Source organism: Seriola lalandi, unplaced genomic scaffold (assembly GCF_002814215.2).
Source record: "Seriola lalandi dorsalis isolate HSWRI2012SDOR001 ecotype SW California unplaced genomic scaffold, Sedor1 jcf7180002054982, whole genome shotgun sequence".
Classification (NCBI taxonomy): domain Eukaryota; kingdom Metazoa; phylum Chordata; class Actinopteri; order Carangiformes; family Carangidae; genus Seriola; species Seriola lalandi.
Genome location: NW_019525531.1, coordinates 705,533 through 727,850, shown reverse-complemented (window position 1 = coordinate 727,850; position 22,318 = coordinate 705,533). Strand labels below are relative to the sequence as shown.

Genomic DNA, 22,318 nt, shown 5'->3' with positions numbered 1-22,318 from the left:
TCACAGTATAGTAAGGCAAACAAATGCCAAAAAAAGTCATATTATAGTAGAGCATAAAAATGTCATAGTATTGTATGGCATAAAATTTCAAAAAAACATCACAGTATAATAAGGCATAAAAATGGCAAAAAACGTCATACTATAGTATGGCATTAAATTTCAAAAAACGTCATAGTATAGTATGGCATAAAAATGACAAAAAAACGTAGTATTATAGTCAGGCACAAAACGTCACAGTATAGTAAGGCATAAAAATGCCAAAAAAAGTCATATTCTAGTAGAGCATAAAAATGGCAAAAAACGTCATAGTATACTATGGCATAAAATTTCAAAAAACGTCATAGTATAATAAGGCATAAAAATGGCAAAAAACGTCATAGTATAGTCAGGCACAAAACATCATAGTATAGTAAGGCATAAAAATGCCAAAAAAATACATATTATAGTAGAGCATAAAAATGGCAAAAAACGTCATAGTATAGTATGGCATAAAATTCCAAAAAACGTCATAGTATAATAAGGCATAAAAATGGCAAAAGACGTCATAATATTGTAAGGCACAAAACATCATAGTATACTAAGGCATAAAAATACCAAAAAACATCAACATATAGTATGGCGAGAAGAGTGGCATTTAATTTAAAAAAAAGTCATAGTATAGTAAGGCATAAAAATGTCAAAAAATGTCATACTACAGTATGGCATAAAATCTCATAAAAACATCATAGTATATAAAGGCATAGAAGTTAAAAAAAAACTAAATAAATCATGTACTCATCCCGGCAGTAGCCCCTGTGGCACTCAAAATTTCCCTGGAATTTTCTAGTTATTATTATTATTATGGATGACTTTAGGACAGCAACCAGGTTTTTGGAACCTGTACTAATAGTGTGTCATTTTTTAAAGACACATTCTTCCTCTGTAAAAACTTTTTTTTTAAAAAAACGTCCTTACTTCTACTTTGACCAGTAACTAATAGTGGCTAACATTAGCTCATTTTTAGTGGATATTGCTGCATAACTGACTTTACTGAGTGAGTTCCCTGATTTTATGACTCCTCTCCACTTGTGCTGCATTTCAGCATTCACCTCTATCCTGTAATTGAAATCACATGGTCCCACTAAAGCACGTTTTTCTTATAATAGCCTACTTCTGTATCTTTATTCAAAAAGTTACTTACATTTATAAAAAAGAGGACTGCTATTAGTAATAATGAATATTTACATGGTGGTTCTACTTACTATTGCTTGGAATGCTCTCACTGCTGGTCAATAGGTTAGTATACTTTTTACATAAATAAAGGAATAATCAAGCTGCTCATCTAATCAGTCACCTCATCAGTCCAGAGTCAGAGGTTTAATCTGTTGCTTTAAATGTTGGAAATGCAGCTGAATTCAGGGGGAGACACTGGTGCTTTTGTGTGTTTTGTCTTTGTGTATTTATTTGTGTGAGTGTGTGTGTGTGTAGGTGCACGTGCTCGGGCATGTACTGCATGTTTCCCTGTTAATTAACCTCCTCGTCAGAGATGTCCAAATCACCCCGACGAGTTTACAGTTCCCCCTGAAAATCTCATTAGTGCTTCACACTGAGGATTCACAATACATACACACACACACAAAAAAAACACACACATACACACACGGTACATTATTCAACAGTAGAAAGGCAATCTCCACTCCTGTACCGCCGTAGCATTGTGACATTTCCCCACCGTTTCTGTCGCCCCAGTCCACGTCCCATATCTAATTTTCCTCCCTCCCTAATCGGATTAACCCCCGGCGTCCCTCAGTGGACCCAGTTTCTCTATCAATGGGCGGCAGCTTGGCTGCTGTAGCGGGCAGCTGCACTAAGTGCCTGTAAGATGGGTCTTTTCACGGAGAGATGTCTCTGAAATCAGCGGCTGCAGTAATCTGCGGTGTTTAGCGGCGTGAACAAAAGGAGAGGAGGATCTGGATTTGATTTGTGTCGGCTGCTTTGTTCCCTTCACTTGTTCCTCTGTCTGTTAAATGGTGATGTTACAGAAAAAGGAGCCTGGGCCGTGTGTCTCTTTAATTCTGTTCACTTGTGAATCTTTTATTCATAATGTGTGTTTAATATAGCGGATGTAATGAATGCACTATGTTAAGCAGTGGCTGCAGGAGTTGAGTGTATTCTACTGTGTTCTTCTGTTTTCAGTAGAGTGCATCTATTTTTCATTTTAATTAACAATACTGTTACATCTCTGGTTCATTTTTTTTAAGTATATTTTTTGGGCTTTTTATGCCTTTATTGACAGTGCAGTAGAGAGAGACAGGAAATGGGGAGGCAGAGAGAGGGGGAATGACATGCAGCAAAGGGCCGTCCGATGCGGGATTCGAACCGGGGCCAACTGTAGCTTCTACATATGGGGCGCCTGCTCAACCCACTGCATTACTCGACGCCCCCTCTGGTTCATTTTTAAAAGTCAAAATTGATGAAACTACATTTGACGATATCAATGAGAATGAGAATACCAATACATTTCAAATGAGTTCAAAAGCCAAGCTAAAAATAATAATAAATATGTCTTTATCTGATAGGGACAATGCATGTTAATGAACATCAGTACAACATACACAATGTAAACATGCTGGATTGTAGCAGAAATGCTGAGTTTGAGATATATCTTAAAGGTGTGCTACGCAGGACATCATCCCCTTACTGAATCAGCACCAGGCCAGGTGAAGCAGCTTTTTAGTTCCTATGCTCCTCACCTGTGGAACGAGCTTCCTGAACAGCTGAGAGCTGCTGAGACTGTCAGCACATTTAAATCAGGGCTTAAAACATCACTGTTGCACCGCCGCATTTTAAACCACACACACACACACAACATCTGTTTAATCTTGTTTTAAAGGCTATTTTAATGTCATTTAAATGTTGTATTTTTACTGTATTTCCATGCCTCTGTAAAGCACTTTGCCTTTGTGTCTGAATGGTGCTGGTAGAAATAACCTTGCCTTAGGGCAGGTGGTGTAGGCCATCCCAATATTTACGTCCCTTCACTGACGGCAGAGTTTTGGTGCAGCTCACAGCTCCCTCTAGTGGCCGCCTGAGCGCCACAGTCAGCCCTCTGTTCAATGAATTCATGTATAAACCTCATAAATAAAACAAGCGTGTTTAAAATTCTCGAAACTTAGTAGATTAAATTACATATATTATATAAATATGAGAAGTAATGGTTCAAACAAAGGCTTTAAACATTTCAGTGACCACTACTGTACAGTAACCTGATGCTTCACATGAGTCACTTTATACAGAAGCATTATAGCTGACTTTTTTTTCTTTATCTCTGAGCCATTACTCCTCTGTCCTGCAGCCTTCCTGTCTGATGAGATGCTTTTAAGACGCCACTGGAGAAACTCACAGTCTTAATTGCCGATTAATCAATTAGAGCTTGGGTCTTTTATCAAGATAAACTACCACACACTCTCTGGTTTCAGCTTGACAATATGGAGATTTGCAGCTTTTCTCTCTTTTTTTCTTTTTTTCATTGTGAGTTGTATTATATTTGGGTTCATGGTCAGACAAGCTCCTCAGGCTTTGACGAGCTGCACTTTACCTTTTCAACCTTTATCATGTCTTTTAGAAACTGTATTTGAGACTCGTGAAATGTTTGAAATTATTCACATATTTTATGCAAAACATTGTCGTGACATGTTGCTTAACTCATAAACATCCAAGTAAACTTTAAATCCGGCCTAAATCTAAATGAAAAGAAGGAACTGGATTGTATTTCGCCTCTTCTTTTTTCTACGCCTGCCCTTTTTTAGCCGTCAGTGAAATTTTATCTTTAACCCTGGATGGTTTATCAGACTATCGAGAGTGATAGAAAAAAAATAAAGACATGTCCTCCTTTATCTCCTGCCCTCTTCACCTCTCCTCCTCTCCTCCTTTCTCAGGTCTTTCTTCGGGAGTCTCTGGAGCATCGCCTGGAGAAGCAGAGGGAGGTGGAGGTGCTGAAAGCAGCCATGGTCATCCAGGCTCATGTGATGGGCTACATTGCCAGGTACGACTCAGTATTCCGACCTCAACTCGGCTCAACACCAAAACACCCACCTTTTCATTGACTGTGTTGTCTATTGATGCTGTCCTACACACAGGAAGCAGTACAGGAAGCTGCTGCAGTGCATTGTGGTCATTCAGAAGAACTATCGGGCTTTCTACTGGAGGAGGAAGTTCCTGCTCCTCCGCTGGGCGGCGCTCACCTTCCAGAAACGCCTGCGAGGCCAGCTGGCCCGCCGGGCCTACAGCCAGCTGCTGGAGGAGAGGAGGAGGAGGAGGGAGGAGGAGGAGGAGGAGGAGCGGCGGCGCAGGAGGGTGGAGGAAGAGACGGAGAGGTGGGCTAGTCACAAGTTAAAGTGGCGGATTTAAATTCTACCGATTGTTGCTCTGATTTCACGCTTTTTCCGGTTGGTGCTGTTGTGAATACTGACGGTGTTGTGTTGGAGGTCTGTTTAGCTGGGAAAACAAAACCCTCTGGCAGTGATGCAACTTAACTCATTACATTTCTGGGTTGTGTGGAATTAGCACAACAAGTGGGACTGAACAGCGATAACCACCATGATTTATGAGGCAAAGACGCCACCTACAGAAACACTGTCCACTGACAGAAAACCTGAGCAGGGCTGGGCTGTCGGCACAGTACAGAGAGATCAGGGATGAGTCCAAATTCCACCCCCCCACCAACTCTTTATTTTTTCACTTCACATTTAAGACATCCATTCAACTGTTAAAGTACATTTTCTGTCAATTTCCTCCTCACATTTAGACCATCTGTCTAAATGCTGATTCAAAGCCGACCCATGAAAGACAGGACACAGTTGCGGTGGAGACACGTCTGAGTCTTTAAAGGCTCAGCGCCTCAGTGGTATTTACAGCTCTGAGAAAGGGTGCTGCACCACCCACGATGTCTGACTGAAAAGTGATCTCTGGGAAATGTAGCGAGTGCAGTGACCAGCAACAAAGATGGAGGCTAAACACACAGAGAAAGAGCAGAGAATATGTATAAAGACCCTAATTAGCATACTAATACCAGCATACTTGTTTTTATAAAAGCTTGTATAATATGGTGTTGTAAAGCATCCACTGCTGTTTTGGCAGATAATGTGTATTTTCTGTCTGACCTTTACACCTGCTCTCTAAAAGGCTTTAATGGGGTTTTAATGCTACGATGAGACGGGAAATGTAATCGCTGGTGTTTTGGTAAATCCTATCTCTTACTGTCTGTTTTCAAGCCACTGATGTTTGTCTGTCTGTGTCTGTGCAGAGAGAGGCGGAGGCTGGAGGCTGAGAGGCTCGCCAGAGAGGTATGATGATGAGTGGATTACTTCTACATTTTACTGATATTTCACTGATGACTTCTTTGCAGAGGAGCTCAGTCTCTATAAGCATATTTGGATAGATAATTGAATTTGTTTGTCTGATCATTTTTAGCTTTTGGTACCATGAGTACGATCAGTGTTGTGCATATGACAGGAAAGTGGGAACATCACACTCCAAAAACAGTTTCCATGAGGTGGTTTTCCAATTTTTGTCTTCTTTCCATCCCCAGGCAGAGGAGAGCAGAAGACTGGAGGAGCTGCACTGCGCCGAGGAGTTGGCCTCTCTGGTTTTGGCTGAGTCTCAGTCGGCGGTGGCGGTTGCAGCACCGCCAGACGTCCTGGAGGAGCTGGAGTCGGCAGAGGCTTTGGAGGAGGCGAATTGTCCTCATGAAGCATCTCAGGTGGAGGAGATCTTACGACTGGAGCGGGAGATCCAGGCACTGCAGAGGCAGAAGGAGCGTCAGGAGCTCTCTTTGACCGAAGCCTCCCTCAACCGCCTGCAGCACCTCCGAGACCAGGAGCTCAGGCGGCTGGAGGACGAAGCCTGCAAGGCGGCGCAGCAGTTCCTGGACTCGCTGAACTTTGACGAGATCGATGAGTGCGTGAGGAACATTGAGAGCTCCTTGGGAGTCGGCGAAGGGGAGGAAAAGGAGAAGGAGAGCGGACGGAGGAGAGGCAACGATGAAGAGGAGGTTGACGAAGGTTTCGGGGCAGACGATGAGGCCTTCAAAGACTCTCCAAACCCTAGTGAACACGGCCACTCAGACGGCCAGCGGACCAGCGGGATCCGAACAAGCGACGACTCGTCTGAAGAAGACCCATACGCCAACGACGGCGTGATCCCACCACTGCCGCCGACCACCCTGCTTCACCAGCCACTGCCTTTACCGCCCGTGCCCCCGCCCTGCCACAGCGCCTCGTCCAGCGGGGACTCGGCCTACTGCCATCCCCAGGCTTCATCCGAGGCTCAGTCTGATGACCTGGTGGAGCTCATACCGCCAGACGAGGACTCGGACTACGACCAGGACGACTACGATGAGGGCGCCATCGTGTCCAGTGGCAGTGTGGCATTCTCCAACCCCCGCAGCGGACAGTGGTCTCCTGACTACCGCGGCTCTGTAGGCACCTACAACAGCTCAGGGGCGTATCGCTTCAGCTCAGAGGGGGCTCAGTCTTCAGTGAGTATCCCCAGTCACTTTCAGCCATCGTGGTTGCTGTTCTCAGTGAGACTGCAGAGAGGCTTATGGGATACGGTGGACAATTTGGATAAATGTTTGATGAGATTTTGTCGCCATTACCAAGTAGCTTAAGGTTGAAACAAAGCATTTGTCATTTAAGTTCTTGAGATCTTGAAAGACTAAGGCAGAATGCTTGACGCCTAAAAAGTAAGATCCAGTACAATTGTTGTTTTCCTCTTTAGTGTTTTTAACACTTCAAACCCATTGGAGTCAGTTGGAAAAAAGAAACCACAGCCAAAATAGCTCTTTGAATATTCCACTGCTAAAAAATGGATGCATTCAGCCATACTAACAGTGTACGTCTTGAATGTCTAACCTCAGTTACTTTTATTCCAGTTTGAGGACAGCGAGGACGACTTCGACAGGTTCGACACCGATGACGAACTGTCGTATCGGCGAGACTCTGTCTACAGCTGCGTCACACTCCCGTACTTCCACAGCTTCCTCTTCATCAAAGGTAACTCCTTCATCACAGTACTAACGCTTCTTTAAGAAAATCTGTGAAGGGTCTCAGTCATCCCGGTCATGGTCATCCAAGAAAAGCTAAATCGAGGGCAACTGGACTCAGTTGTAGATACTTTAAGACCTTTTCACCTCTCACTCAAGAGGCTTCTTTAAGAAACTTAATGGGTGTCTGTAAAAGCAGTCATCTATAAGGTTAGTTTTTAAATGACCTCCAACCAGGAACCCTTACGGGGTAAGTGTCACAGTATTAGCCTGATTGATACTTTCTCCATTTCCTTCTTTGTTTTTACTTTCCCAGCACATCTTAAGAGATCTTTGACGATGGAAACGATAGTATTAGGAAGGTCGCCAGTGTGCAAATATTTCAAAAATATCCTCTTATGTGTGAAAATTCAGAACCTTTGTGAATACAGTGCCATTTCCATGAGTGAGGCTATACACTGTCCCTGTCTTGAGTCTGAGAGCTGCAGGCTATTTCACAATGGCACCTTTTGCCCTAAGAAGGCTCTTTAACAACACATATAAGTGGGACAGTATAGTTTTTCTCTAATAAAATGTATAGTCATACTTGTTTTCTTCCTCTATTTTCCATTGTCACATCGAGTGTTGCCTTCCAGGTGATTTAATGCATCAAACAGACTTTGAAATCTAATCTATCTACAGTCACAGCCCTCCTCCTTCAGAGATGTCGCAGTAGAGTGTGAAACACCTTTCACATTTTCCTTCTCCAGGCGGTCTGATGAACACGTGGAAGCGGCGCTGGTGCGTTCTGAAGGACGAGACCTTCTTGTGGTTCCGTGCCAAGCAGGAAGCTCTGAAGCAGGGCTGGCTGCACAAGAAGGGAGGCGGCTCGTCCACGCTGTCCCGCCGAAACTGGAAACGCCGCTGGTTCGTGCTGCGGCAGAGCAAGCTCATGTACTTCGAGAACGACAGCGAGGAGAAGATGAAGGGGGTGCTGGACATGCACACTGCCAAGTAAGGACTTAACAGACTACCTCAAAAAAGCTTTTATTATGATGTCATCGGTGATGGGGGTGGAGTCAGCTGTGCAACAGTCGTTATATTTCCAAACCAGAAGAGGGTTTCTTAACTCTATAAGCAGTTGTAACTCCTAAATACAGCATTTACATCACTTACTAATAAACTATTAATGGAATTCTCTTTATATAATATAGTATTTACTTACTACACCATGACACTTTTATGACTTACAATAATATGACAAACCAAGTAACATATTCAGAGTTCATTTGGTGTGAGTTTTCTTTTTTTGTGATGTGCAGAGAAATCATCGATAACACCGGTAAGGAGAATGGAATCGACATTGTGATGCAAGAAAGAACCTACCATCTGATCGCAGAGTCTGCTGAGGACGCCAGGTCAGTTGTGCGTGTGTGTGTGTGTGTGTGTGTGTGTGTCTGTTTCTCCACACACTTACCAAACACAAAAAACATGTCCTCAAACAGATATTAGAATTGAAATTAAAACCCCAGAGAACTAGAGCAAAGACAGTGTGGTCATCACGATGTCAGAGTAGAAACCCAAAGCAATGGCTTAAAGCAGTGAAATCACAATCGTGTCATAATATTATGATTATTATTAAATGAAATCATCGTTACTGCAGCGTTAATGCTGTACTCAATGTTCTGCTACTGGTTTCTGTCCTTTCTGGTCCTGTTATTTCCTTGTTTGGTATGAATGCACACACACTCACAAATTCTCAGTCACAGACAGTATAATGAGTAGGTATTGTCACTAGGGGGGTAGGTGTGCCGGTTGCCCCCGGCAACACATTGATTTCCTCTCAGAGGAACAGTCCACTTCCTCCATATATCTGCCCTGACAGGAAGATGGTCTGTGTGTGTGTGTGTGTGTGTGTGTGTGTGTGTGTGTTTGCGTGCGTGCGTGCGTGCGTGCGTGCGTGCGTGCGTGCGTGCGTGTGTGTTGGCAGCAGGTTTACAGTGCCAGCCTCTCTCTCAGTGTGAGCCAACATCAGCTCCATATGTCTGTGACAGAGTCAGTCAGAACACAGAACTACCTTCATTTCTCCCTCATATATACACACAGATCTCCATATACACACACACACACACACACACACACAGAGTATATACACAGTTGAAAGGGATGAGTACCACATTCTCCAAAAAGTTCATATTTGGACTAGAATTTTTTCTCAAAAGCAAATGTCTAAATTTTCCTCTGGGTGTGTTAGTGTTATTTGTTTGGCATGTATCTGCTTCCAAACAAAAAGAAGTCGGGCTTAAAGTACAAAATAGTTTGTGTCAAAGTCCATAGGAGATAATTTGATATGTGATGATTGGTTGTTGTGATTGCTGTAATATCATGATGATGATAATGTGGATGTTGTCGTCATGGTTACAGCCAGTGGTTCAGTGTGCTGAGTCAGGTCCACGGCTCCACAGAGCAGGAGATCAGAGAGATGCACGATGAGCAGGCCAACCCCCAGAACGCCGTGGTGAGTACCGTGGGAAATCAAAGCGCTGAAGTGTCGTCGTACTGAATGCAGTGCTGGGTGTTTCTAGGCAGAAAAATCCTTTTTTTACATTTAATTCGGTGCTAAAAACTTACTTCAGGTTAGACTGTCAAACAGTGTCTTAACAGCAAGAAGATAAAGTTCAACTACGAGGTCATTCAGAAAGCACAGACCTCCGCCAAGTCCAGTGTCAAACAATGTACACCAGACTTCAGAGAAAAAAAATCTAATTCATAGTAAATGATCCGGATCTGCATCAAAATTTAATGAGTTCGTCCCTGGCTCGTGACCCATCCCTCCACCAAGTTCGGTAAATCGGATCAGTACTTTTACGTGCCTCCATCTGCAGGTTTCTACCTGAGTCAGCGTGTCACTTTGTCTTTTCCTGTGAGTTTCAACTCTCAAAACCCCCAGAAACATAGTTACTGGTAACGCTTGTTCCATTTTAAGACTTTTTACAAATCACAAGGACGGCATGCATCAAACACATCTAGTATTACGCATCCGAAAACATCCTAAACATCTTCACGTGTTCATTATACAGGGTGGATATGGATAAACTCCCCCGACGTAAGAGCCGGTAGTCCTTTCTGTCCTGTTGTCGTCCTTTGTTTAAACTGACACGACACGAGTGGAAAATGCCACGTCCTTTTTTTTTTTTCACTGTTCTACCTGTGAGTGATCGTGTTGCTGTTTTAATCCTGCGTGTGTGCGTGCGTGCGTGCGTCTGTGTGTGCATCTGTGTGTGTGTGTGTGTGTGTGTGTGTGTGAGAGAGATAATTGGTTTCCACGTGGGGCAGAGGAAGGTCAAACTCATTATCCACACCCTGACGAACGCCTTCTCCTCCTCTCTCCCTCTGTCTCTCCAGGGAACGTTGGATGTGGGGATGATCGATTCGGTTTGTGCGTCAGATAATCCAGAGAGGTGAGAGGATCTGCATCGAACGTCACGTCTCTTCATTCTCTCAGTGCAGACCTGCACTGGTTCTCACACTCAGGTTCACACACTTGAACAAAGTGAAGTGTCAGTTAGAAGTTAACAGTCTTCATTGACCTGCTGGACGTCTCTACATATATTCACATTAGGTTTAACAACCCTACATATTTGCAACAGCTCATTTGTGTCTTCTTCCGTGGTGTCTCTGCTGCTGCAGTCACTTACCATTATGATTTTTAATTTCCATAAAGTTAGTGGTAAAAAGAACAGCAAAGTGCAGCTTGAAATCTCTTTAAATCGTAAAGTGGCCATTTTTTTTAATTTTATTTTCAACTCAGCCACCGGCGCATGTTTGAAACTCAAGCAATGTCTCAATAATATAAATAATGAATAATTCCTGCTTCATTACTTCAGGTTGAAGCCTCAGTCTGAGGTCACACAGTTCAGAGTCTATTCTGGTCAAAGTTTCATCCCTCTTCACTCGACCTGATGACTGATGATTTTACAGTAGCACTACAGCGTTTGATCCATCCTTCACTGTCTTCCTCTCACCGCCACTAACCGCCTTCCTGAACCTCCGCAGGCCCAACTCCTTCGTCATGATCACGGCGAACCGCGTGCTGCACTGCAACGCCGACACGCCCGAGGAGATGCACCACTGGATCACTCTGCTGCAGCGCTCCAAGGGAGACACCCGCGTCGACGGCCAGGAGTTCATCATCCGAGGTGACAACGCAATCACTTCACGTCCCTCTTTACTCTCTGTGTCCTTTAAGGGCGGCTCAAGGGCTGGAGTCTCTCCCAGAATGCATTTAAGCAGAAAAATGCTGTAGAGCGACAACACCCACAGATATGAGCAATGTTAGAGGAACATTTTAAATTTTGTCGTGGATGCTGCTGATTCATTTTGACCATTTTTCCTTTTTAAACTCGTATTAATTTGACTTTTTCGCTTTTTTAAAACTTAAAAAAAGCAGAAAAAGCTGAAAAACATCATTGCTGAATTTTCTGATGTAGTCTGATGAGGCAGCACAAATAATGTATTGCATGTGATTCCTTTATTTCCCTCAGGCTGGTTGCACAAAGAGATGAAGAACAGCACCAAAGCCTCGCTGAAACTGAAGAAGCGCTGGTTCCTCCTTACCCACAATTCCCTGGACTACTATAAGAGCTCAGAGCGTAACGCCCTGAAGCTGGGAACGCTGGTGCTGAACAGCCTCTGCTCGGTGGTTCAGCCGGACGAGAAGGTCTTCAAAGAGACGGGTAGGAAAAGGAAAAGGAGGGCTGGAGATTTGATCCGGTTAATCTGGTGAATGTGTTGAATCATTTTCTCTCTGCTCGCCGTCGTTTCCTCGCAGGCTACTGGAACGTGATCGTGTACGGCCGCAAACACTCGTACCGCCTCTACTGCAAGCTGCTGAACGAGGCCATGCGTTGGGCCAACTCCATCCAGAACGTCATCGACACCAAAGCTCCCATCGACACGCCGACCCAGCAGCTCATCCAGGACATCAAGGTGAGAAATGTCTCTGGATAAAACTGATGGAGAAGCTGCAGAAGCTGCATCCATGTAGTTGTAGTTCCCCGCCACGAGCTAAAAGAGGACGACACCAGGCATCGATTAATTAATGTATTTTATAAGATGTGGATTTTTTTAATGCATGGAAGGATCATTTTGAAGGCAGTCTGATTCAGTTTCATTCAGAAAACAGTTCAAGTGATCACGACAGCTGCAAAGAAACCCCGACTGAAGTCCTGTAAACTCACTCGTACCGTCAGTCCTTCCATATGAAAACCACGTCCCCCCACCCCCAGTAAACCCTCAGATAACCAGCAGGGCGTGATACTGACGTCAAACTCCTCTGCTCTCTGCAGGAGAACTGTCTCAACTCTGAGGTGGTGGAGCAGATCTACAAGAGGAACCCCATCCTTCGCTACAGCCACCACCCGCTGCACTCGCCTCTGCTGCCGCTGCCCTACGGAGACATCCACGTCACCGGTGAGTCACACAGACACACACAGGCAGGCGTGAGGGTGGAGGGGCGGTCAACATAGAAGATACTGATCAGCAGATGACTATTTATAAGTTTAAGATTTGAGATTTCAGTTTTATTCATTTTCATAGTGCCATCAGAGGACTCCAACTCTTGGAAAATTTGGGTTTTTAAAAGCCTTAATTCATGTTGTTGGTTAACCTAGGTTTAACTTAGGCATCATAATAAGGGAGGAGAGGTTTTTAGCTGCACAGGCTGAAGCTTCAGGCCAAAACTCTTGATCACAATCCAGTGCTGAACACAGACCATGACTAACCTCTTCCTCTCTGCTCCGTTCAGCCCCGAGACACAGGAGCTACACGACGCTCCAGGACGAAGCCCTCAAGGTGTTCAGCTCTCTGCAGCACTTGGAGGGCGTGGCCGACCCGGTGCCCATCATCCAGGGCGTTCTGCAGACCGGCCAAGAGCTCAAACCGCTGCGGGACGAGCTCTACTGCCAGCTGATCAAGCAGACGACACGACCGCCGCAGCCGGGAAGCCCTGGGAACCTCTGCAGCTGGAAGATCCTGGCCTGCATGTCCTGCACCTTCGTCCCGACCAGGAGCATCCTCAGATACCTCAAGTTCCACTTGAAGAGGTACGAATAACCGCTTTTCTTTACATATTAATCCACAGATTTTTCAATTCTGCTTAATGTTGGTTGAATCTTTGACATTGACCCGTTACAAATCACCGTCTCCGCAGGACCCGAGAGCTCTTCCCCGGCTCAGAGATGGATCGTTACGCCGCCTTCGCCGTCGACTCCTTGAGAAAGACTCGAGCCAGGGAGAACGTCCCGTCGCAGGAGGAGATCCGCTCCATCGTGGCACGGCAGGACATGAGCACCACCGTTCATTGCCACGGAGGAGGCTCCTGCAAGATCACCATCAACTCGCACACAACAGCCGGAGAGGTAGGGTGACACCGGGGCTGCTGGGACGCAGCTGTGGAGGATAAGGTGCTTAGGACAGGGTGCGCTGTGGTTCAGCTGTTGTTTAAACTTTCTACGTGTCTGGAATGAACTGTCAAAATGCCCAAAAACACCAGGATATTGTTGCACCAATGAAAACATGACGTGAGAGTCTTTCAAAAATGTTTATCCAATTTGGACAGAAGAAATCATCTCGGTCATTTCTGGAGGTCTTGGTCTTGAGATAGTTACCCACAGGTCTTGAAAGTATAATTCATAGCTAATCGTGACCGTGTGTTTGTGTCAGGTGGTGGAGAAGCTGATCCGCGGCCTGGCCATGGAGGACAGCAGGAACATGTTTGCTCTGTTTGAACACAACGACACCACGGCGAAAGCCATCGAGAGCCGCATGGTGGTCGCCGACGTGCTCGCCAAGTTTGAAAAGTAAGTGTCACGACGCCTCTGAGTGTGTGTGAGTGTGTGTGTGTGTGTGTTTGTGTGTGTGTGTGTGTGTGTGTTTGTGTGTGTGTGTGTGTGTGTGTGTGAGTGGGTGTGAGTGTGTGTTTCGGCCGTTGCTGACTCGTGCTCTGGTCTCCAGGTTTTCAGCGAGCCCAGACGAACACAACACGGGCTGGAAGTTTTACTTCAAGCTCTACTGCTTCCTGGACACAGACAACGTTCCCAAAGACAGCGTGGAGTTCGCCTTCATGTTCGAACAGGTAAGACGATGTTTAAACGTTTACACAGTCACTGTGCTGCTGTTCACAGCTGTCAGACTGACAAATGATTCATCCAAGATAAACAGCTGATTTGCAATTAAAAACAGATAGAACATAAATATTTGGGTTTGACTTAATGATTATTTTCATTATTGATTAATCTGCTCTTTATTTTCTCAATCATTTGGCCCCAAAATGTCAGAAACTAATGAGTCACAAAAAAACCTATTTTGTCTGACTAAAAGACCCAATCCCAAAGATATTCGGTTTCTCTTGACAAAATACTTAAACAAACTTAAACAATCAAAACAGTGATGAGGCCCGGGTAGTGATCAGTCGTCTGGTCAGATTTGTGTTCTTGTTAACGTCTTACTTTACTTTAACTAATTACTTATTTATTTACATATTTGTATTTCTATTTTATTATTACTCAATGTATTTTTCTGTTCCTTTTTTTCTATTTTCTATTATTTTTATTCCATCTTATTTTATTTTTTTATTTTAAAGGACAGATTCTATAACTTTATCATGTTATATTTACATCTGATCACATTGTGACTATTTGCAGCTACAGTTCTTGTAGAGCAGCTTTGTGTTAAGACAAAATCAAACAATGATGCATTTAAGATGATTTTGTTGAAAGACATTTTAAATTCCTCAATACAAGGTACTGAAAGAATTACAGTTTTGGTATTGTACTAGAACATAGGTATAATATAATCACCAGTATTGAATTCCCAGCCCTAGTGGTGAGAAAACATTTTCTTCTGCCTAAAATCTCAGTTCATAATAAATCAGGTGTCTGGGAGTTGTTCGTCATGTCCTGTATTTTTAAAAGAAAGTTTTATACATACAGTTTTGACAAAACTTTCTTACCTACTGACGCAGTTGTTCTTGACGTGGTCATCATCTTGGGTTTTCTGTGTGTGCTGTCCACAGGCCCATGAAGCTGTCATTCGTGGTCAGTATCCGGCCCCGGAGGAGACTCTTCAGTTCCTGGCGGCCCTGAGACTTCAGTACCTGCTGGGTGATCACAGCTCCCAGGTCAGCGTCCCTGAAATGTCCCAGGTGTTCCCTATGGCACGATTACGGGCCCGGGTGCAAAACTCGGCCAAGACGTTCGCTCCGGGCACCGGCTCGGTGGCCGACCGCTCGGGGACGGCGGAGAGGAAACGCTCGAGCTTCCTGGAGGGAACGCTGAGGCGGAGTTTCAGGAGCGGTTCGCTGAGTCGGCAGAAGCTGGATGAGGAGAACAGCCTGGAGGCCTGGATGAGGGAGGAGGCGTCCGCGGTGAGGACCAGCGTGATGGACAAGTGGAAGAAACTGCAGGGGATGAACCAGGAACAGGCCATGGTCAAATACATGGCGCTGGTGAAGGAGTGGCAGGGATACGGGTCCACGCTGTTCAATGTGGAGGTCAGTAATAAGAATGACATCCAGTTTTTTTATTTGTGGACTCACTTGTTGGTCCTTAAATTCTGTCAAATTTGACTTAATTACTTTGTATTTCTTCTTTTTTTCTTTAATCCATTGAATTTTCAGACAAACGATTGACATTTCAAGCATTTCAATATAAACTTTATTTATGAGAATATTTATTTTACTCATGTAGTGTAAACTATTTTACATCCCTAAGACACAATGAATAGCATTTGGAATTCATTAGTTTTGAGAACTAAAAATTGATTAATCATTTAAATATAAAATACCAGAAAATACTAATAAATGATTGCTGTTATAATTTCTCACGGACCAAGGTGACATCTTCAGATGTTTTGTTTTGTCCGACCAACAGTCCAAAACCCAAAGATGCTCTGTTTATTTACACCTACGACAAAGAGAAGCATCAAACCATCACATCTCAGAGGCTAGAAACAGTCTGAATGACCAACTTATTATCAGAATAGTCGCAGATGAATTTTTTGTCAGTCAACTAATGTTATTACTGTTACTTATTAGTTTTAAACTTTCAGTAAATTACAGAAAATAATTATAACATAACTGACAGTCATGGAGGCATCTGTCAATGAGATAAAGTTATTGTAAGTATTATAAGTAGATGTGTATATAAATTCCTGGATGTATATACGTTATTGCAATAGAAATGCTGACCATAAACAGTATTTAAACTGGGGTGAAAAAGAATGACAATTTTACGGATTACAGCTTTAAAATCATATTTTTGGCAATTTGAGACTCTTTTCGTGTAGTTTTTGTGCAGCTTTGAGAAGTTTGGATCATTTTATTAAGTTTACAAATGGTGTTTTTGTAGTGTAGCAAAACAAACGGTATTTTTTGTTGTTTCAGTGTCGGGACGGATCGTTCCCCTATGAGCTGTGGTTGGGCGTGAGCCGGGAGGCCATATCAGTGTACAAACGAGGGGAGCCATGGCCCCTGGAGGTTTTCCCATATGAACAGATTCTCTCCTTCGGAGCCCCGCTGCCCAACGCCTACAAGATCGCCGTGGAGGGCCGAGAGCTGGTCTTCGAAACCCAAATGGTTCGTACAACAGAACAAATGCTCCTTCAGAACTGTTGGTTTCTTAATGTTGAAATAAATGATGTGATCACACAAATTTACTAAACCTTGGTGAACAAAGCCACAGTCTGAAATTTCACCGTCACTAAAAATCAAACAAACCACCAACATTTAATCTTGAAACCTCATGAATTGTGTAACTGCTCCTCTTCCTCACCTCTGTAGGTCATGGACATCGCAAAGCTGATGAAGGCCTACATCAGCATGATCGTCAAGAAGCGCTACAGCAACTGTCAGTCCGTCAGCAGCCACGGCAGCCAGTGTAGCGCCTGGTGAAGCGCCGCCCTTTAATTCGTGACCTATGGCCACATGCCGCAGGAGGGCCGAGCGTGGTCGAGCGTGGCCGCAGCTGTCTGTGCACGGACGCCCGTCCTCAGCGCTGTGCAAAGAGCAGCTCGTACATTTGACTCTGTGAATGCTGGAGACAAAAACCGCAATGCTCTTGATGTTAACTAGCTCCAATGATTTCTTTTTGACTGGTTTTGTTCCAAAACACTTCACATCCACACCGGACTTAAACTTTTAAGGTTTCAACAAAGTTGGAAGTTTGGTGGCCTTTGTTGCCAGTAAGCAAAATCCTGAAAACACTAATTATTAATCAATCATCACAAAGCAGACAAGTCAACACGCAGAACCTAAACTGGAATCAAATGTGTATTGATGATGGCTTGTGAAAACAAACTACTAGAGTCATGGGACTCCCTGCAATTGAACAGATTAAACCTACAATGCCTGGTAGTTGTCAATGGGGGAAAACATTTAGATAAATTGTTCCCTTAAAGTGTCCCTTACCATTGGATTACTTATTAATAGTTCCCTCAAAATAACAGTTAATATCCTCACATTATTTAATCGTGCTGTCACATTGCTTGATTTGCAACTGATCTTACAGTGAAACAATCTGTTGTACCTTAAAAACTAACCGACTTTAAGTGATTTCTGAAGTTTAAGACTAAGATAAGGAGAAAACCTTAAATTCTCAAGTGAAGAATTTAGGGAAACCTTAAGGAGAAAACTAAAGGGTGTTTTGTGCAACCGGCCTCAGAAGCACATCCATTTATCTAAGTCCAAGATTAAAAGAACACTGGCGACAAGAACAAATAAAACAAAGGTCGTTCATCAACTGATTCAAGGGCACAAACTTATTCTACAAAAATAAAGTAAGTAATTAAAGGGTATAAATTATCCCTGAGGGAACAAAGCATATTGACAAAAACGACTCATCCAAACTTTTCCTCCTGGAACCCAAATACAAAAATACAACAAATTCTTTTACAAAAACTTTCCACTATTTCTCAAACCAAAGAAAATCAGCTGAAGGCTCAACACAACCTTTGTTTCCTCATTTAGGAGTTTACTCCTAAAACGTGGTTGTGTTTTGTTTTGGAATAACTTCATTTCTTCCTGATGCTAACGTGCTACGGCACTACAAGGATGTTGTCGCAGGATCGGGGGTGTTTGTTGCTGAGTGTGTGTGTGTGTGTGTGTGTGTGTGTGTGTGAGTGAGTGTGTGAGAGAGAGACAGACAGAGTGTTTTCAGAGAGGTGTGTCTACAGGCTGTCTGAATGTGAGAAAAAAAAAAAAAGCAGAGAAGTTGGTGAAAAGAAACTAAAGCCTTCATGCCTTTTCCTCTCTTCTTTGACAAACTCTGGGACTGGACCGTCTTTTCTCACGTTATCCAGGATGATCTGTTCACTGTAAATAATATGCAGCTGTGCTCGTCTCAAACATTTCAAGATTGTCTTGATTCGTTCGCTGATTAATACGAAGGTCACGCAAGTGCCTGTTTAACTGCAGCAGGACGACCTCCAATGAGATTTTCTCTCGTCGATGCCACTCCTGTTCCTGCGTAACCAGAATCTGAAAGGTGCTCCCACGTTCCCTTCAACTACCCATGTTTTTTGTAGCCTGCAAAATCCGTCCGCCTGCGCAAATCATTCAAGCTAGAGTGTGAAAGATACTGAAGGTATACAGCACATTTCAGCATCACCTAAAACACACATTTTGCAGAGAAGAAGAACCTACATCAGATCATGTACTTCCTAAACAAAATTTAATTTAGCATAAGAGAGGAGGCTCTGAATCTCTCTTCTGATTGGCTGGCTGTTTTCCTGAGTGATCCAATAAAAATATAGCAGATTTCAGGTAGTCAGAAACCAAATCCTGCAAGGAAGGAGGGTCCAGGTGGGCGGCGCTTGGGGCGTGGCTGAAAGCAATGGCTGTTTTGTTGTGACATCACAAAGTCCTGACGGCTGGTTTTAAGGCTCAGTTTCTGAATACAGGCTGTGAGCATTTCTCTGTGGACTGAGGCTTTGATACTTTCACTGTATTAATATAGAATCTAGACCTGCTTTATAATCACACAATACATGGACATCTACCTTTAGACTATATGGACCTTTAAATACAGAGGCCTGAGACTGATGTGAAAGTCTCCAGTAGAGGTACCGCATCATCAGATTCATGGAAATTTAAATACAGCTGTGATATTTTGGGCTGTTTTAATGTGATGTCACATTTGAACTAATTGTCATTGATGGTGTGCAGGTATTTTTCCTCTTTTCCAATGTTTATATTATCTCTCTGCACCTGCATAGCACTTACAAAAGCCACAAAATATGACAAAAAGCCATTTTCACTGAGGTCTTAATATCTCTTACAGTTATTCAAAGTTTTAAGGCATCACATGAATGCCATTTAAAGCAATGCAAACTGATATAATTTAGACATTAGTAGAAATAAATGGTGGATTCTGATGCAGTGACTCAGGTTTTAGTTTGAATGGCTTGTTCAGTTGGACTGTTTGCAGTGTGACATTCCTACTACTTTTCCATTCAGTGTAACATTTCACTGGAGCTCCGCGGGCGGCAGATCCATCCAAAGACGCGTGTGCAGGTTTCTTCTACAGTGCCTTGTTGTATATTGCTGTACACTTAATTTGTTTTCCATGTGTGGTTTCCTTTTTTTGGTATACTGTGCAATGTTATATATATATATAGATATATATACATATATATATATATCTATGTATATATATATACATACTATATATTATATAATCATGTGGCTGTACATTTTATACTGTAAGTCTTTGCCTTCTATTGTTTTTTCCTGAATGACCACATGGTGATTTTCTCAAGACAGAAATCTTGTATTTTTCTCTACACAACCCTCCAACTGTCAGTGAATCTTACACACAATACTGGTATCTTGTTTTTTTTTTTTTTTTTTATCTGTATTAGTTGTGTTATGTATTGAAAGGATGATTCTAACAATAAACAGTGACATATTTGGTCTGAGGGTGCATTCATTGACATTTTTCCTTTATTTTTCACTAGTTTAAATGACTGAATTAGTAGTAGTGCTTCTATGTTTTGAATAGTTTGATATCAGTTTGGTGCCAGAGAGCTGACAGTGCAATTACCAGAAAGTCTTGACAATCAGATTCAATTTAGTTAAAAAAAAACCTGACTTACCCAGTAATGTCACTGATTTGTAGTTCCATCCATTTAGCCATTGTCGTTGTTGTGATGACAGCATTATCACCTGAGAAAAGAATGTGATGTCAATGATGACATCATAGTTTGTGACATCATTGTCTGACTTTCATCTGTGTTCATTTGTTCTTGTGAAGTGTTGTTTGAATTTTTCTCAGGAAACAGATCCAAAAAACTAAAGTCGACACTGAAATTCCTCCGTTTGCAGTTGATGTGATTAATTACTTTGCTGCATTATTAAGTTATATCGATGCTATTGATGATGTCACAGATCCATTGAAAATCTTTTCTCCATATTGCTGAGTGCTCGAGAAAGTGCATTATTGACTGTGAGATTTTTAGGATGAGTGGTTGTTGAGACCCTAACCTAATACCTAATTTTGGTCCGGCCTTCGCAGTCTACAACAGCTACTAAGGGCCACACCATCGTAGATCGCATCCTCTGAAGGATGTGGCCTCTGACTTGGAACACAGCTTAGGTGTAAGATTAAACATCAAAGGCATCAGGACCTTTAGATACTGATGATATCAAAGTCACAATGTACTTCCTCTGATGATGTCATCGACTCTCCCATGTGAATTGTGATCAGTGATGTCACAACCAGATGTGTATAAGAGACAGGTGGAAACACCCCAAAGCTTCAATAGAAACTAGTTTGACTATAGTACAGTGCTCATTCCTGTCAGCAGCTTGATGGAGCAGTGGATACCACAGACAAACACAAAGCAACATTCTGTGAGTCACTGAATGAATTTCATCTTCATTTTGTGATGTCACTGATGACATCAGTTTATAGACATCATCATGTTTCATTTTGTGATGTCACTGATGACATCACAGTTCATGTGATGGCTAGGGTAGGGTCAGGTTCTTAAGACCCACTCATACAAAGAACCTCACAATTGATATTGCACTTCCTTGGGTCCTCAGCATCACACTGGCCGAATTCAAAGATGAGCGGTTGTCAAGGAATCTCTCAATCTTGCTCCGTATTGCTGAGAGCTCGAAAAAGGGCATTATTGAGTGTGAGAATTTTTGGATGAGTGGTTGTTGAGACCCTAACCTAATACCCCAATCCCAACCCCCACATAAACTGTGATGTCATCAGTAAATCACATAATATTGCTTTGTGAGCTTGTGAATGGAGTTCATTGCTCCCATTGGGTTACATTCACTGTCAAGCACATTTTGAATAGACACTACACTTCCAGTGTGTTGCTGAAGACCTGAGGAAGTGCAGTGTCAAATGACTTTTTTTGTACGAGTGGCACTCAAGACCCTGACCCTCCCCAAGTTGCAACATGAACTGTGATGTCCTTGGTGACATCACAAAATGAACAGATGAAAGTCATAAATCATGATGTCATTAACTTTGATGTCCTTGGTGACATCACAAAATGAACAGATGAAAGTCATAAATCATGATGTCATTAACTTTGATGTCCTTGGTGACATCACAAAATGAACAGATGAAAGTCATAAATCATGATGTCATTAACTTTGATGTCCTTGGTGACATCACAAAATGAAAGATAAGACATAAATGACGATGTCATACAAACTGTGATGTCTTTGGTGACTCACAGAATGTTGCTTTGTGAGTTTGTCATTGGGGTTCACTGCTCCCATCATCAGGAATGAGCACTGCACTACTGTGAGACTAGTTTCTATTTACGCTTCAGGGCTATGTGCATTTCCAAAGCACTGATCTCCATCAGAAGAGCAGAGCCGGAGAAGATGCATCAATGAGGCCCACCATCATCCCGATGCTGTGGCATGTTCATCGAGTTTATTGACCTTTTTGAGCGTCTGCGTTGGGCCACCCTCCTGCATTTGTGAGCTGCAGACCTGCGATAAGCCTTTCAGAAGTGCAGCCTTCTTTTCCTGGCCGACAAAGGCACCATTGGGTTGATCCTTCGTGGCCCAACCTATCCCAAGATTCATTGCGCACCAGTAATGAAACTAATATGGCAGCAAACAAAACTGACAGAGAGCTGAGGATTACATTATGCAACCAACGGCCTTAAAACCTCAAGTTTCTGTGAAAAAAGTTACTTGTTGTGAAGTTTGCTAGGTGACAATATCCCCCATAGACCAGACCATCTAATTTTGGTCCGGCCTTCGCAGTCTACAACAGCTACTAA

At 43.0% G+C, this 22,318-nt stretch overlaps 1 protein-coding gene and 1 long non-coding RNA gene across 3 annotated transcripts in view; both read left to right on the top strand.

Annotated features, from left to right (window-relative positions):
* The window catches only part of LOC147817258 (uncharacterized), a 236,097-nt gene extending 216,127 nt beyond the window's left edge, over nucleotides 1-19,970 (top strand). The window contains exon 2 of the long non-coding RNA XR_015436526.1: nucleotides 18,861-19,970. This is a non-coding gene — a long non-coding RNA (uncharacterized LOC147817258). The remainder of the gene's footprint in view (nucleotides 1-18,860) is intronic.
* myo10 (myosin X) overlaps nucleotides 1-19,970 on the top strand; it is a 135,356-nt gene extending 115,386 nt beyond the window's left edge. For both annotated transcript variants that reach the window (XM_023396699.2, XM_087171233.1), the window contains exons 22-41: nucleotides 3,918-4,024; nucleotides 4,119-4,355; nucleotides 5,285-5,324; nucleotides 5,570-6,517; nucleotides 6,914-7,034; nucleotides 7,774-8,017; nucleotides 8,326-8,421; nucleotides 9,428-9,521; nucleotides 10,409-10,464; nucleotides 11,060-11,202; nucleotides 11,548-11,739; nucleotides 11,835-11,992; nucleotides 12,352-12,475; nucleotides 12,810-13,107; nucleotides 13,215-13,422; nucleotides 13,727-13,863; nucleotides 14,018-14,138; nucleotides 15,078-15,554; nucleotides 16,446-16,637; nucleotides 16,842-19,970. In XM_023396699.2, coding sequence (XP_023252467.1) covers nucleotides 3,918-4,024; nucleotides 4,119-4,355; nucleotides 5,285-5,324; nucleotides 5,570-6,517; nucleotides 6,914-7,034; nucleotides 7,774-8,017; nucleotides 8,326-8,421; nucleotides 9,428-9,521; nucleotides 10,409-10,464; nucleotides 11,060-11,202; nucleotides 11,548-11,739; nucleotides 11,835-11,992; nucleotides 12,352-12,475; nucleotides 12,810-13,107; nucleotides 13,215-13,422; nucleotides 13,727-13,863; nucleotides 14,018-14,138; nucleotides 15,078-15,554; nucleotides 16,446-16,637; nucleotides 16,842-16,952 — 4,104 coding nt within the window. In that variant the 3' untranslated portion in view covers nucleotides 16,953-19,970. The remainder of the gene's footprint in view (nucleotides 1-3,917; nucleotides 4,025-4,118; nucleotides 4,356-5,284; nucleotides 5,325-5,569; nucleotides 6,518-6,913; nucleotides 7,035-7,773; nucleotides 8,018-8,325; nucleotides 8,422-9,427; nucleotides 9,522-10,408; nucleotides 10,465-11,059; nucleotides 11,203-11,547; nucleotides 11,740-11,834; nucleotides 11,993-12,351; nucleotides 12,476-12,809; nucleotides 13,108-13,214; nucleotides 13,423-13,726; nucleotides 13,864-14,017; nucleotides 14,139-15,077; nucleotides 15,555-16,445; nucleotides 16,638-16,841) is intronic.
* Nucleotides 19,971-22,318: the final 2,348 nt, after the last annotated feature.